At 49.7% G+C, this 16,439-nt stretch overlaps 1 protein-coding gene across 1 annotated transcript; it reads left to right on the plus strand.

The window, feature by feature from the left end:
* Positions 1–14,909: 14,909 nt before the first annotated feature.
* Cplx2 (complexin 2) lies at positions 14,910–16,073 on the plus strand. The gene is made up of 3 exons (XM_038335567.1): positions 14,910–14,940; positions 15,062–15,237; positions 15,876–16,073. Exons 1-3 carry the CDS (start codon positions 14,910–14,912, stop codon positions 16,071–16,073), a joined length of 405 nt encoding a protein of 134 aa, XP_038191495.1.
* The last annotated feature ends 366 nt before the right edge of the window (positions 16,074–16,439 follow it).

Consider the following 16,439-nt stretch of genomic DNA (forward strand, 5'->3'; position numbering starts at 1 on the left):
TGGGGAGTACCACGTCTCAGTCTCCTGTGTTTGGAGAGGAAGCCAGAGGGGAGGCGGGAGAAGGAGAAGAAGGATGGGGACTACTCACCTGAGCATTCTGTTCTTTTCTTTCTCATTCCAATTCAAACTCTAGGGGATTTAAAGGTAGAATTCCTGGCCAAGAAGGTCATAAAAGTAGGCTCTGTCTAATAACCGCACTGTCCTGGAATCCAGAAGAGAGCCCCATGTGTGACCAGGGAGTTGGAGAGGGGCTGGTGTTCTTGGGGTGAGCTGTCATTTTTCAAAACAGAGCTCCAAAGCCTTCCAACTACTCTGGGAGGTAAAGATGGCTCTCCCATCGTACTGATGAGAAAACTGAGTCTCAGTACTCATCAGGAAGGCCAGAGGGCAACTGAGACTCCATCTCACCTCTCGTGTAGCAGAACCATGCTGTCTCCTCTGGGCAGCGTCGGAGATGATCAGATGCCATGGAGCCCTTGAAGTCAGGAGCATCGTAGCCTGCGCGTCTCTTCCCTGCTTGGAGCTTTCGGTTCCATCTGGCTGGCAAGCTGTGTGTGTTTCCCTCTCCCTCCAGCTCCCTCTCTGCTAGGACAGCACTTCGCATGTTGTCATAGTGTGGACTGTTTGTGAGTATCTCTCCCCCGCTCCCGCCAGAGAGTCTGGGAGCAGAAAGGACCTTAAAAGGGTGATATAAGAGCATGTGTTTTCTCTCTTGGTGTGAAGCGGTGGAGAGAGAGCGGATAGGAAGCGCTGGCATGCCGTAGGCTCTCTGTCCATGTTTGACAAATGAACACGTTGCATGGAAAAACACCTAGCACCAAGGGTAGTTGTATGGCTTAAAGAAACTGGCATTCTTTGTGTCCCTAAAATAGCACCTGGCACAAAGGGAGTCTTTAATAAAGGCGTGGCTGGGTGCTGACTTGAACCTATGAAGGAATCGTTACCTAGGGAATTAGAAGGTGCATGAACTTGCTGTGTAACTTTAAGAAGGTTCTTCCCTTTTCTGCCCCCATTTTCCCAAGCACCAAGTATGGAAAATTATTAGTTTTATGGCGGCTGTTTCCCCCCTTTATGTGCTTCTCCAGACTGAACCTAGAGCCATGTGTGCACCAGGCAAGTGTTCCACCACTGAGTGCTATTAACTTTTGATGCATGTTTAATGCTTTCTGACCGTCCCTGTCTCCTAACCGCATGTACTCCTCCCCACCATCAGTCCCAAAAAATAGCATTCTGGGGCCCCTTCAGCACATTCCTCATTTCCTGACCAGAGGCCTGGAGATTATTATATCTGTCCATGATCTTCAATACGTCTTGCTTTAAATAAGACAGCAATAACGTCCCTCGCCAATTCATTTTGTCAACAAGCAAGATCTGCCTGTGGGCCAGTTCATGCCGGTCCTAACCTGGACATAAACATCATTTTCTGTTCACCCACTGAAAACAAGGCCCTGGACAGTCACCTTTGCACCAATGGGAAAACTACCAGCTCTCAGAAAAGTACATGTGACCACAGTCTTCAAAGGAGAGGGGTGCTTTCCACGGCAAAAGGAGCAAGGAGCCTGGGTAGTGAAAGAAAGTCCTTTCCAGACGGAGAACCCCCAACTCCAAGCTCTAGACCACAGATTGTAGAACTGAAGATGGTGAGGCTGAGTGAGTGTGTGGCACCTCTGTCAATCCTAAGACGTTTCGTGATTCCGTTGATTCAGTCTGTGCATAAAATTCGTGCTGAGTCACAGCATTCTCAGGCTCTGCAGACTCAAGACCAGGGCTTTTCCAGCCAGACATGGGTCGGATACTCTGGGGAGCCAAGAAAAAATGCAATTCTCCAGGCCCAGGACTGCTTTGCTGTGCTGTGGACAAAGGCCTGAGACTACAGGGTGTTTAAAAGCATATCCTTGCTCCATCCCTTCTGAATAGGACTGGGACCCTTTGACAACCACATCGAAGAGAGAGCAGGGTCCTGTGACTTTAATGTGGGATTCCCATATGGACCACTGATTTCATATGCTATTTCCACAGTGAAGGAGAGGCTTCTGGGATATAAGGACAATCTTTTAGTGGGTTTTTCACAGGGAAGGAAAGAAGCCAAGAGTCTGGAAGGTGAAGGATCATCAAAAGGGGAGAACTCCAAAGCACCGGGTAGCAGAATTAATAGTACTGCCCCCACCATGCAAAAACAAAGCAAGACATAGATCTTGGAAATCAGGGGCTGATAGAAGATGCTCATGAGGTCATCAGAGGACAGGGACATCGACCATGTCCAGAAGGGCTGGAAGGGCTGGGGGTGGAGGTAAGGGGGCGGAACCCAACAGGGAGCTGAAAAAGACAAGAGCAGGGAGAGTCACCCACCAAACACCCTCCTTTCGGTGGCTGGCAGATTATGCAGACTAGGACACAGACATGAAAATGCAACGGTTTTGGGAAAGCTCCAGATGAGAGGGAGCTACAGTGTAGGGATGCCCAGGGTACACTGTGTGGGCTGGAACACGGCTGCCGATCTGACCATGCTAATGGGTGCCTGGATGGGGAGATGGGCATGGATAAGGGCATGCAGGACCCACGAGGAAAGGGTAGGCGGTTGCAGAGGGGGAGGGGGCTGAACGGAAGACAAGGTTCTTGCGGACAAGAATGGACCCTAGAGAATTTCCACAGGACACACCCATGTGTTACCAGTGAGTCAGGGTGCAGATGTGAAGTCTGGGAACTTTCTGAAAAACTACAGTGAATCCCAGGATTCTTGCTACCTTTCAAAGAGGGCGGGAGCTGGCGTGTTGGCTTGCTTATGGCCTTTAGGTGGGAAGCGAAGAGCGGAAAGGAAGCTCGTCACCTCAGTGACTATTTCTATCATGTTTGCAGAACAATGTTATGGCTGCACATGTACACATCTACACACCTCTACTGCACACAATGACAGTAACCTGGGTGCCCACACATTGTGGCTCACGTCCACATCTACTGATAATGGCACAAGCCCTCCTTCCTAATATCTGGGTCATTTCTAATTGATAACGATGTTAGTAACCAGAAATAGTGGTACATCCTGAGAACTGCAAAAATCTGGCACTGTCTTGTAAATTGGGCCCCATGGTACACAGTCTAAACAATTGTATGTATGCCCCTTGCATTATACCAGAACCCCTCCATAGCACCCATGACATATTATAATGTAAAAATAGAGTCAGATGTGTACCGTCACACTGGATCTTAACAGGACAGGAGGGACTCACCCGCCAAATAATGAGAGTCACATGGACAACCAGAACCTGTTTGTAAGGAAGGCCCCCTTCTTTCATTCCCGGCTGCTCAGCCCCCGAAATAATCACACAGAAAACTATATTATTTAAATCACTTGCTTGGCCCATTAGCTCTAGCTTCTTATTGGCTAACTCTTACATCTTAATTTAACCCATCTCCATTAATCTGTGCATCACCAAGAGGTCGTGGCCTACCAGCAAAGTTTCAGCACGTCTGTCTCTGGCAGCTCCATGGCTTTTCTCTGACTCTGCCCTTCTTTCTCCCAGAAATCAATTTAGTTTTCCCCACTAACTAAATTCTACCTTGCTATAGGTCAATCCAGTTTCTTTATTCATTAACCAATAAAGCAGCACATAGACACCACACCACACATGTCATGAAAAAAAATTAATGAAATTTATGCCCTGGCAAGGCTGAAGCATGCATGGGCAGCCCCTATATGGCAGCTCTGTCGAACTTGTCCATACTGGGCTTCATGGTCTAAGTTGATGAGGATGACTCACCAGGTATCTTCCTCAAGAGGACACCAGATCTCATTATAGACGGTTATGAGCCACTATGTGGTTGCTGGGAATTGAACTCAGGACTTTTGGAAGAGCAGGCAGTGCTCTTAACCACAACAATAATAGCACCTGCATCCTCCATGGATGCTCTTTGATCCCACACTGGCCTCATGCACAGGTACAGCATTGATCAAGGATGAGTTTGCCTTCACACTGTGCCATTCCATGTTGACAGAGGTCGTGGACTGGGAGACTCACATCATACTCTAACCTTGCTGTTGTTGGTAACAATAAGGCAGGAACTCACCAGAGAATCAAAATGCCTTAGATCCTTTCTCTGTGCTCCAAACCCCACAGTTCTCTTTCTTCTGGCACCAGGTCACTCTTCCAAACCAAGGCCAATGCTGCCCCTCCCGGCTCAAGCTAAAACCACCGAATGTGGGGCAGCTCAGGTCTCCCGAACCCAGCCCATTGGAGCTGAGGTGAGAAGGCTGGCAGCAAAGCTCCAGGTCAGAGCCTGTCTTGTCATAGAGTGCTCTCTGGAGTGAGGTGACTGCAGGGAAAATGAGTGGCCTTTGGGACAGACACTCTCCAGAAGCTGTTCTCACCACCACTGTCCGGTCTTGTAAGTCCTAGCATCGGGCTTCCTAGTGAACATCCAAGGCGCCCTACACCCCGTTCGTGAATCTTTCTAAACCGTCTACCTACCTCTACCGCTCCTAGCCACACTGTGAGGACCAGAGGCTGCCTGCTTGTACCTTCCATGCTCATGCTTAATCCAGTGAGCTGGATTTAGAAAGTCAGGAGAGGAAGGAACTACTGCAGTCTGCATGGACATGAGCACCTGATCTGAGTGCAAATATATGGTGTGTGTGATGTGTGTGTGTGTGTTGTGTGTGTGTGTGTGGTGTTAGTAGTAACTAGACAACAGAGATGCCAGTGCTATGTATGCACATATATGTATGGATGGATATATGCATGCATGCATGCATGGATGCATATGTGCTACAAAAGTCCCACTTGCATAGGCTGTGGAAGTTGGAATGTGTCAGAAGAAAAGCAGCCCGGGGTGGTATAAGGCCCATGGAACCCAGTGCTGTGCCAGTTAGAGCCCTGGCTCTGCTGAAGACTCACTTTCTCCCCTGGGTGCCAATGTCTGTGTCTTGAAAATGAGGGTTTGTAGAAATTAAGTAAGAAAGTGTGATATATAAAAGCCCCAAAGTCAGCCCCTCAGCCCCTTGGGTGCTTACCTCATTGCTGAGGTTAGTGGCACTACTGTCATTAGAGATGATTGCAACTCTTGGCCATTTTTCTTAAATAATAACCAAAGATTTGGGTACCGTGTCAGGGATGCTCACACTGAACAGGGAGAAAGGAGTCCTCTCTCTACCTCTTTTGTCCCTGGGAGAGACCCATGGCTCTGCTGTGAGTTACCCTTAATTGATCAACAGGACAAAGCCACCAAAACTTGACCGAGCTGAACTTCTGCTCATCAGAAGATTTCTAACAACTAGGCTCAGTTCCTGGCAAATAATGAGGATTTTTTTAGACAGAGTCACAAAAGGCTTGGACTCAAATGGATGGTCTTCTTATCCAACTGCAGCTAATGGCCTCGGCCAGGGAGGAGGCAGCAGCAGGCATAGAGGAAAGCGTCAGCTGAGAACTGGGTCTTCCTCTCAGAGCACCAGTTCACCTCTCCTTACCGTCCCCATTTCTGTGGGGTCATCTCCAGCAATGGTAAAAATAACAATTAATCAATTAACTAAAACAAAGGCAGAAGCTCTGGTCTTCCCTTGCCATGGTTATTTATCCACTCAGCAAGCACACCCTTGGCTTCCACTTTGCCAAATGTTAAGCTGAGTCCATTTCAATTAAATAAGACTCATCAGCCCTTACAGAACTAATCCCCAACAGTTCTGTCCTGACAGTGAGCTATCCTCAAATCCTTCAACCTCTCCATCCCAGAGCTTCACAAGAGCAATGTCCCATAGATTACTGAAGCCCATCTTAAAGTGCAGTGTCCAGGACTGAGATCGGTCTTTTTCTGAAGCCTAAGTTGGATTTTGAACCTAGCTTGATCAATGTCCATATCAAAGGCAATGCCCCTGCTGTAGCCAGAGTGCCATTGGCACAGGCCCTGTTCCCAGGGAAGGCTGCTGAAGAACCTATAGACTGGAGGGAGAAAGGGGTGAGGAAGACTGCCACTCTCGAAATGACAGAATGTCAGATCTCTTAGCTTAGAACTCCCTTCAGGCATTAGTGGCAAGTCTAAATCAGCCTAATCACATAGAAGTGTGTGGTGCACGCGTGCATGTTACTTTCTCTCTCTCTCTCTAGCTCTCTCTCTCTCTCTCTCTCTCTCTCTCTCTCTCCTCTCTCTTTAGGTCACCTTAGGAACTAAGAGGGAAATAAGGAGCACCCTATGCTGGTGCCCCAACAATGCTAAACAGAGAGCTCTGCCATTACACAAAGTCTGCAGTCTGAAAGGGGAGAATAGAGGAAAACTTCACAAACACAATTCTTCAGGAAAGCAGGCTGAAGAGAGACTTGTGAGGCTCTCCACTTTGAGGCATCTGCTGTGAACCCCCTCTTTCTCCCCTGGACCCTGTCCTGCCACAGCTCTCCATCCTGGGAGAGAAGCCATCCCTTTCAGAAGCAGACGCTGTCTCCACTCTGACATGACCCCATGGATGCATGAACTCCTGCACAGCTCGCAAAGGCCAGGTGCCATTTCCCTGCACCTCGGGCTGGATTAAAGGAGGAGGTTGGGAGCTAATAGATGACAGGCAGAATGGAAAGGCTCATCAGGAGAGAATAAAAGAACACTCAAGAGAGCGAGAGGGGAAGAGGCAAGGCTGAGGACGGAGCTGATGTTGCCCCCTATCGTTGGAGTCTCTTCTCTTCCCTGGCCTAGGAGGGAAAGGAAGGCCTTCTAGAATAACACCACCAAAGGATAACATCTACAGAGGACTCGGGAGCAGTTCACCTAAGGCTCCCCCTTCAATTCTGCAGCAGTCATTTGCTTCTGGGTCCAGAGCAGAGTCCCCCGCTCCCCACCCCCAGGAGGGCCGTCCCTATTCTGTACACCAGTGGTTCTGGAGTGAGCCTGTAGCTGGAAACTGTGGTCATAAACTGCAGAAAACGATCTGACAGTGGACTGCCCAGTCCAGAAGCTGCTCACAGGCAAAACACAACAAGCAGAGAGAGAGGGTGGTTGAAACTGGGGTTCCTTTAGGGAAAGGGGCACCCCAAGGGGAGTATGCCTATCCTAGCATGCCTAGCCAGGTCAAAAGAGAGCTTCCCTGAGGAGGCAACTCCTTTGGTTTCTGGTTAAAAACCCTTTACAAACGCTGTTGCCCGAATCGCCCCTCCAAAGCTACAGGCTTGTGGTTCTTGGAGCTTGGACACATTGGAGTTGGGAAAGAAGTCTAGCTGAAAGCAGATCAGTAGGGCTCTCTGCGACAAGAATCAGAATAGATAAGGAAGGGCATAGAGAAAGGAAAAAGGGAAACGCCGGGAGAAAAAAAGAGCGAAAAGAAGAAAAAAAAGAAGGGAGGAGGGAAGGAGGCAGCGAGAGCAAAAGGAGGAGGGAAAGAGGGGGAGAGGGAAATAGGGAGGGAAGGAGGGAGGGGAGGGAGGGAAGGAGAGAGAGAGAGGAGGAGGGAGGAGGAGAGGAGAGAGAGAGAGACGAGAGAGAGAGAGAGAGAGAGAGATGAGAGAGAGAGAGAGAGAGAGAGAGAGAGATTTTGAATTTCCCTTCTGGAAGAGGAGCTGTAAGGCGTCAGGGCCTGGCTGAGGGGTGTGATTGGAGGGCGCCTTCGGCATCCGCCCGCAGCAGCAGCGGCGGCCCCAGCTCGCCTGGCGGAGTTACACCAGGCGGCGGCGCAAGCTGGTTGAGCACACGCACGGCACCGCCTGCTGGAGTCGGCCGGAGCCCTGCAGTGGCTTAGACGGTTGCTGGGACCACCAGGTCGGTGCTGGCCTCGGGCCGGGGAGGCGGGGCTGGGCTGGGGGCAGTAGGGGACTGCCCTGACCTCAGAACTGTCGGGGAGCCGAGCTGTTGAGTCTTTGAGGGACTCCCCAAGACCGCGGGGCGCGTGCTGGGAACTGCAGCCCCTGCCCGCTCGGCTTGGTGCTGAAGGGACAGCTCCCCGCGGAAGCCAGGCCGAGGGCTGGTGAGGACTCTGGGCAGGCAGATGTGGGCGGGCGAGCACCCAGAGAGGGGACAGTGGGACTCTTGGAACCCTGACCGCCCCGAGTGTGGAGATTCAACAGTGAACCTGGAGAACAACTTCGAGCTCACAGACTAGGGTGGGGGACGTGGTCTTTAGCTACTTCGGGGTGTGGCTACCCCCCAAGCCCTCCAGGGCCCTCTGCTCCTGGAGCAGAAAGCCGCCTGGAGAGGTCGAGTTCCGGGAGTCTGAGGGTGGCAGAGGCCAGTTGGCGAGAGGAGTGCCCACGTCGGTGGGGGGCAGGGGGACTATTTGTCCTCTTCCCGCAGGAGTGCGGTTGGAGCAGCTTGAGCCCGTGTGGGAGTCACACGGTTTTCCCCCACTCTCAGACTGCCCCCTTCCCTGCAAAGTTTAATACCAGATTGGGGCTCAGTGTTGAAAGGTGTGTGTTGGGGGAAGGGGACACGCGGTGGCCAACTGAAAGCCCCAGGGCAGTCACGAGTGCTGGTCTCCATGAGGGCCCAGGAAGCAGCACCTGGGTAGCCTACCCTCTCTTCAGTGGAGGGAAGCTCCTGCCACTTTCGTGACCCAGACGAACAATCCCTTACGCTCACCCATCCTTGACCACCCCTTCTCCTCCCCGAGGACATCTTGCTTCTAGGGGCATGGGGTGGGGAAGTAAGGGAGATGTCCTCTGTCTTGGCCACCACCATTAGCGTGGGGTACCTTGCAAAAAGCAACTGAGTGTTGAATTGAGGTGTGATTGTAGCCCGTACTCGAATCAGAAAAATCAGAAAAACAGCCGCAAAAACAAACACTGCAGGTGCTTGTCAGGCAAAAGGAGGGGGCCGGGTCCCTGGGACTCGACGGAACTGGAGCAGGTGCCTTGACTGCCTTTGGCTGGGACTGACTGTAGGGGTGTTGGGGGATGCGGTCTGGAGGGAAGGTGAGGACCTGCCCTGGGACTTCCGTGACTGACAGCATGGAAGCTTTTGCATTAGTCTACCTCCCCCTCTCCTTCCCCGAGTCCAACACCCCACCACCAGCAGCAGCAGCCTCCACCCCCACCAGCACCGCGCGGAGACAGACGGCAGCTTTCCGCAGCCGCTGAGGAGCGCCTCCTGGCGGTGAGGCCCTAATCCTCAACTGCACCCAATCCGCAGGACCTCTTCCAGTCCCACCCGTGTGTGGTAGATACAGGCACACGGGCACACACACACACACGCACGCACGCACGCACAGAATCCAGTGTCTAAGGAGCTCAGGATCAGACGTGCAGGCTCGTTCTTTGAGTCCATGCACACAAAATTAAATTCCACCGAGCAAACATGCTGAGGATACCCTGTGGAATTCTCCAGATAGGTGAAATGAACAAGACTCGGGCAACAGAAAAGAGTCTATGATAACAAAGGAAAAGATACCCAGACAGATAGAACATGCATAAGAGGCAGCAAAACTGCCCTAGAAAGTGCCTTAGATCTTTACAAAGCAAGATGCTGGGAACTTGCATGGAGGGAGCAGCGCTGGCAAATGATCCCAGAAAGTTAATGCGGCCACTGTTGTGGATGGTTATGATGACTGTAAGGATGCTTATTACAGGCCAGACACTGGCTTAGACACTTGATTTGCATAATCTCGGTGCTCACAGCCGGCCTTGCATATGGCATTAACTGCCTCCATTTTACACATGAGAAAACAGTCAGTCAAGTACTCAGGATCATTCAGTAAGTAGTAGTGCCAAGATCTGAGCCAGCAGAGATGAGGTTAAGGGGTTCTAAGGCTGTGGGAACAGTGTGTCCAAATCTCCCTGCCTCGGGTGGAGGTTAAGACACAGCCATGTATGAGAGATGAGAAAAGAGAGGCAGAGGATGAGGGCAGGGGCTCGATCGTGGGCTTTGAAGGTTAGAGCACAGGCTGTGGGAGGTTTAGCAAGGCCATGAGACACCAGCGCAGGGTGCTAGGCTCACACGTGCCTTTTAGGAAGATTAATCTGAGGGTCATGTGGAAGACAAGAGCTAGAGGACAGACAGAGCCATGAACCAAGCCATCGAAGCAGTAGGAGGGAGGAGGTGGGGTGGACAGTGTCCAGAAGTCTTCCGTGTGCCTCTGTCCCAATCACAGTCACCAAATAACCGAAAGCTGTGCAAATCAGTGTTTGAGCATGCCCTTGTTCTCTTCCGCGGTGCCTGGTAGATGGCAGGTACTCAAAGAACACACGATGAGTAAGTGGGTGAGTGTGTGCTGATGAGAAATACTGACGGGAGTTTTTGGTTGAAGGGATTTAAACAAGACATGCTGGAGGATGAGATGGGAGCCGGGCATGGATGGGGTTGATTTCCCAGAGACTGACTTGGAAAAGGCATATGTGATGCTATACAGCAGAGGGTTAAAAATCTGCAGGCTTTAGAGAGAAAGACGTGTGTCTCTGTGTCTAACTAGGGATCCTAAATCAGTAGGCACAGATGGGAGGTTTCCATGGGAGGAGCAGAGGAAAGGAGAAGGGAGTTTGCCTGGAGAAGGAAGGGAACCAGGAAGGGGGGGGGGGGGACCTGTTTGGGGAGAAGGAAAACCATAAGAGTGCTGTGTCATGGAATTCAGATCTGAGAAGGCTGAAATTAGGGGGAGGGAGCAGTGATCAGCGTCAAATGCCACAAAAAGAGAGAGGAGGCATAGGGCTGTGAAAACTCCTGGTCAAGCATAGGTCTCCTAGCCATGCTGATCAAGGTGGCTTCTGGGCTGTGTGCAAAGAGAGGATCTCAGGAGCAGTGGAGCTTCACCGGGAGATGAGGAGGAAGCAGGGTGCAGACTCTCTGCCACACTAGAGGTCAGAGAGTCAAAGAAGTGCATTGTTCAAGTAAAGGGTTGGAGAAGGGAGGAGACCCAAGAGACTAGGAAAGGGACACTAAAGATTTACTAAGGCGTGGTGACTCGTGGGTAACAGAAGAAGTACAAAGAGAAAAATCTAGATTGCTTCTTCTAGGAGGAGGGAGTTCCCTGGGAGGTTGCAGGTGTGTGCATTTGCCATAATTAATCATATTAATGATAGCTTTCATCTACTGAGCACCTGCCACATGACAGGCACATCCCACAGATGATTTCTAACCTGCAAACTGGCCACATAGCCCTCCTTTTACAGAGAAGAGCTGTCTCACTGGAAGGAAAGGGCCCCTTCAACAGCATGCCTGACCTGGAGGGAGGTCTCCTGTAAAAGGCAGGGGTGAGGCACAGCCTGGGCCTCTGAAGTCACTTAGTACTCTCTCAACCATACGAGCAAAGAGACTGCCTGCCAGCTACAAGGGCCACACTAAGGATGGGACAACAGGACTTTCGAGTAGACCCAAGAAGCCCAGCTAAGTAATGCTTCAGAATTACTTAGGACCCACCTGGAGCAATAGAGATATAGGCATTGAGAAGATTCAGTCCTTGAATAGATGTATTTTGAAGATTTGGGGGGGCGGGGGTAGTAGTGATGACCATTGCTGAATGAATACGTGAATGCAAAAGTGTCCAAATAAGGATTGTTGATGGATGGTGTATTGCATTTGAGTCATGTCCACAAAACACCCCAGAGAACACAAATGCATCCCTCGACTTATTTTTCCCCATATGCATACACTCACACAGAGACTCCTCAGAATGTCATCCCCTTGCAGCACAGCTTTTCCTCTCTAATTCGCTGTTAGATTCTCTGTGTCTAAGATACTAACGCATTGTTGGCCCTCAATTAATACTTGCTACATGGATAAACCCAGGAATTGAAAGCCCAGAGAAAAGGTCTAGATGTCAATGTATCGGCGATCAATAAAGCCTCTAGTCTTAAGAAACCCCCAAGAGGAAGTTTACAGAAGAAACAGAAGCAGAGGCTGAGGCTAAAGTCTGAGAAGCAAGCAGAACATGAGTCAGTAAGGAAAAGGGGATGATGAGGAAATAGAAGAGAAGAAGGGGGAGAAAGAAAGGAGGGAGGGGAGATGAAAGGAGAGGCAAGAGGTGAGGTACAGAACCAAGAGGGAAAGGGATTGAGGGTACGGTGCGCAGGTCAGCAGCTTAAACATCGAGGCCATGCTTCTGCGGGAGCACTCAGGAAGATCTGGTCCCAAGAGAGACTTGGCCAAGTCATGCAGCAAGCTAGTCAGGGACAGAGCTGAGCTACAGCCCAGGTGTCCTGCCTTCCAATTTGAATCAGCTCAAATTAGAGTCCTACGTCTTCCACTACACCTGGTAATTCTTTGAGCTCTGTGTAAACACTGCGTAGAAACTCAAGAGTTCCTGAAATCACTCAATTTGTTCACTGTTCTTAGAAATTAAGTCTTCTCCCGAGGTCTAAAATCAATGGGAAACATCTCGACAGAGCTGAGCAACCTTCAGACTCAGATTTCTGGGTCAGGGTGGGTTCTCTTTACTGGAAAGTCTGCATGTTTCTTTTGGACAGTGTAGTCCCATAAATACGTAGTCAGCAATAGCTGCCATTTGTATTTCTGACTGCATCTCCAGGCACTTGACCCGAATTTTTCTCCTTTAATATCAGTGAAAATGATCACGTCAATACTTCTCCATCTGGAACAAGCTGATGCTTTTCCAGAGACTCGGCCCAGCCTAGACTCTTTAACTAGTTATGTCTGTTGCCAAAACCCTTGGGACCTTTTTCATCTAGTACATTATGATTTTTCTCCACCAAAAACAACCCATTAAGTGCTCTAATCCTATAGATACATTCTTGATCCCTTATTATGAAAAGCTCACAGTCTGCTAATGGTTTCTCATTTTGAAAGAAATGAGGATAATCCATCCACGAATAGCCTGTGACCTTGAATTCAACTTGGTTGCAATAACTAGCCTGGAAAATTCTCTGGCATCATTTTCCCTTGAACCCTTTTTTCCTTCCTAGAAAGTAATAGAGACTTGAAGTCTATAAGAGATGAGAGGGCCCGGGGGTGGGGAAGGCCTAGTCCCAGTCAACCTCCAGCTCACATTACATTTAGGACAGTTCATGGATGCAGCCACACAAACAGAGGGATTGCAGCTGCCTTGCCTGTTAAAGAATCAGTGTAACTCAGGGACTGGCTAGATGGCTCGGGGCTTAAGAGCCCTTGCTGTTCTTGCAGAGGGTCCTGAGTTCGATTCCCCAGCAATCCACATGATGGCTCACAATCATTGGTAACTCCAGTGCCACGGGCTTTGGACCCCTTCTTCTGGAAGGCACACATGTGGTATGCAGACAAAAACCACACATATGAGGTTAAATACTAAACATTTTAAAGAATCATTACAAGTCAACAATTAAAATAGAAGACCTCTAAGTTGGAGCCCAGAGATCAATTCTCAGAGATGTTGGGGCTCTGGAAGGAGATCTCCCATGCCCAAGTCTGCCAGGCCCCTCTGCCACCACGGGTTAGCCCACTTTTTCCATATTCTGCACACTGCATTCCAATTATGACTTTATTTGGAGAAATCTTCTGAGCCCAAAAAAAAAACAATTAAAATATAATAAAAACCGAAAATCAGTAATTTAGGGAGGAGGCTAGAAGAACCAAGATTAGCAGAATGCCTATAAGGACCTCACTCTGTAAAGGCCAGAAGTGCCAAGGTGATAACTATCCCCAATGCCCGGCACGTGCAATTCAAAATAAAAATCAACATTAAGCTATAAACACAAAACGTAGACATACGTTACAACAAATGCTTTATTTCTCTATTGGTCTGATTTCCAGAGTCTGGGTAGGTCCACTCGTGCTAGCCAGACCTTTCTTTTTTCTCATGTTCATCTGATTTTCTGTGGCCACTAGCACGGTGCTCACTTGCTTGGTTGAGTTGGACCAATGGCCCAGCCTGTTCTCCTCTCTGCTCTCTGCAGTAGCCCAGGCCCCTGCCACTTCAGACGAAACTGAAAGCATACGGAAACGGTGTGTGGCTTGTTGAAGGTCACATGACAAACAGCCAGTGAGGATGTCATTAAAGCACAGCTCTTCTGAGCCCAAATTGCAGTCTCTTGCTGAAAGTCCCGGCTTCAATCAAATTAGAAAAAAAAATATGTGTTCAGAATGAAGACTTTAAAATAGGAACCAAGTCTGAAAAGATAGCTCAGAGGTTAAGAGTGCATACTGCTTTGGAAGAGAACCCAGGTTCTATCCCCAACACGCACATGGGGGCTCACAACCATCCGTAACTCCAGTTCCAGGAGGTATGATGCCCTCTTCTGGCTTCCACAGGCACCGCACTTACATGTTGCGAGAGGGCCGCTTGTTGGTTCCCAGCTGCTCGGCAGCTCAGCCCCAAAATAATCACACAGAAGCTATATTATTTAAATCATTACTTGGCCCACTAGCTCTAGCTTCTTAATGGTTAACTCTTACATCTTAATTTAATCCATCTCCATTAATCTGTGCATCACCACGAGGTCGTGGCCTACCAGCAAAGTTTCAGCACGTCTGTCTCCGGCAGTGGCTCCATGGCTTCTCTCTGACTCCCACCCTTCTTTCTCCCAGCATTCAGTTTAGTTTTCCCCCACCTACCTCTATTCCCTGTGCAGGGCCCAAGATAGTTTTCTTTACTCATTAATGGTAATCTGTGATTACATACAGAGGGGAATCCCATATCACTTACACAAGGCACATGTTTACAGGAAGACAAAATACTCATATACATGAAAGAAAAATAAATCTTCTTTTAAAAGAATATAACAGAACTTGTTTAATTGCACATCCATGCCTGGCCCTTGATACACGTTCAGTAAATACTTCCCTTCCGTTTCCTCATTCTTCCTAACAGGGCATTGAGCCTTATCCTCAACCGGTGGTGCCCCATGAGAACAGCAATAAGGTCATCATGTGTCACTCTCCGCCACCCTTCTCGGGAAGAGAGCTTCTCATCTGACCTGCCCCCCATCCTCTCTTGCAGGTGAGCTCATTTCCTGGAGGCACAGCAAGGTGTGTTGAATGCAAATTCAGTCACGGGCTAAGAAGCACTAACCAAAGCCTGCAGGATGGACTTTGTCATGAAGCAAGCCCTTGGAGGTGAGCCCCACCGCCTTCCCCCATGCACCCCTGACCCATGAGAAAGGGAACCTCAAAACCTGCCTTCTCTTCCCGACTGACCACACCCTCTTCCTCCCCTGACCACCCCACATCCCTGTAGGGGCCACCAAGGACATGGGGAAGATGCTGGGGGGAGAGGAGGAGAAAGACCCTGACGCACAGAAGAAGGAGGAAGAGCGACAGGAGGCCCTGCGGCAGCAGGAGGAGGAGCGCAAGGCCAAGCATGCCCGCATGGAGGCCGAGCGTGAGAAGGTCCGGCAGCAGATCCGAGACAAGGTCAGCATCCCTGCTCCGAGTCCCATCTCTCATCTTAGACCTAGGTCCCTCTGTGCCACACTCTCATCAGGAAAATGAGTTGTCTTCGGAACATGCCCTCAAGGATGGCACATAGAACTGTATACGCATACAGGAAGTGGTGTATAGAACTGTATACACATACAGGAAGCTGCAATAGAACTAAGTATGCATACAGGAAGTGGCATATAGAACTATATAAGCATACAGAAAATGGCATATAGAACTATGCATGCATACAGAAGTGGCATATAGAGCTATATTAAGAATTTTATTTATTTGTTTGTTTGTTTGTTTGTTTACTTGAGGCTGGATTTCTCTACATAATAGTCCTAGCTATCCTGGAGTCACTTTGCAAACCAGGATAGCCTCGAACTCACAGAGAGCCACCTGCCTCTGCCTCCCAAATGCTGGGATTAAAGGCGGTGCACCACCCACCGCCCAGCCTGAGGCATGGTTTGTTATGTTTTTCACCTACTAAGGACTGGTCAGGGCTCCAGGGAAAGCAGCTTTCCTGGGGAGTTTAAAATGCTGATGAGACCGACCCCAAAGTCTGCCTGAGTGAGAAAACCAACCTCTTCTCTTCCCCTGACTTGACTTCACACCCTTCTCTTCCCCAGTACGGGCTGAAGAAGAAGGAAGAGAAGGAGGCAGAAGAGAAGGCAGCCCTGGAACAGCCCTGTGAGGGAAGCCTGACCAGGCCTAAAAAGGCCATCCCTGCAGGATGTGGGGATGAGGAGGAGGAGGAAGAAGAGAGCATCCTGGACACAGTGCTCAAATACCTGCCCGGGCCGCTGCAGGACATGTTCAAGAAGTAATCCATCCCTACTGCCCCATCCACCTATGACTTTTTTGTTATTGTTAGTCTTTTCTTTTTATTCAGTTAAGTATCAGTTCCAAAGGGGAAAACCTCAGTTGGCCTCTGCCCCCTTTCCCTAGCCAGGGGCTCCTCCCCTCTGTATTCCCCTTCATCCCAGGGCTTCTAGCCCTGTTCCACTCCCAAATAGCCTGAAAGGGAAGACAGCTTTACTCCAGCAGGAGGCATTGAACCCAGAACCAAAGGCACTGGGTGCCCCTCCAGAAGCCTGAGGTCTATGTTAGTGTGGTGACCCCCCATACATTCCTTCATGCTCCCCACTGCCAGGAGGACCACTGTCCCCAGCCAGCCAAAGTAATGACACATT

This window comes from Arvicola amphibius, chromosome 6, assembly GCF_903992535.2.
Source record: "Arvicola amphibius chromosome 6, mArvAmp1.2, whole genome shotgun sequence".
In the NCBI taxonomy this organism is placed as follows: Eukaryota; Metazoa; Chordata; class Mammalia; order Rodentia; family Cricetidae; genus Arvicola; species Arvicola amphibius.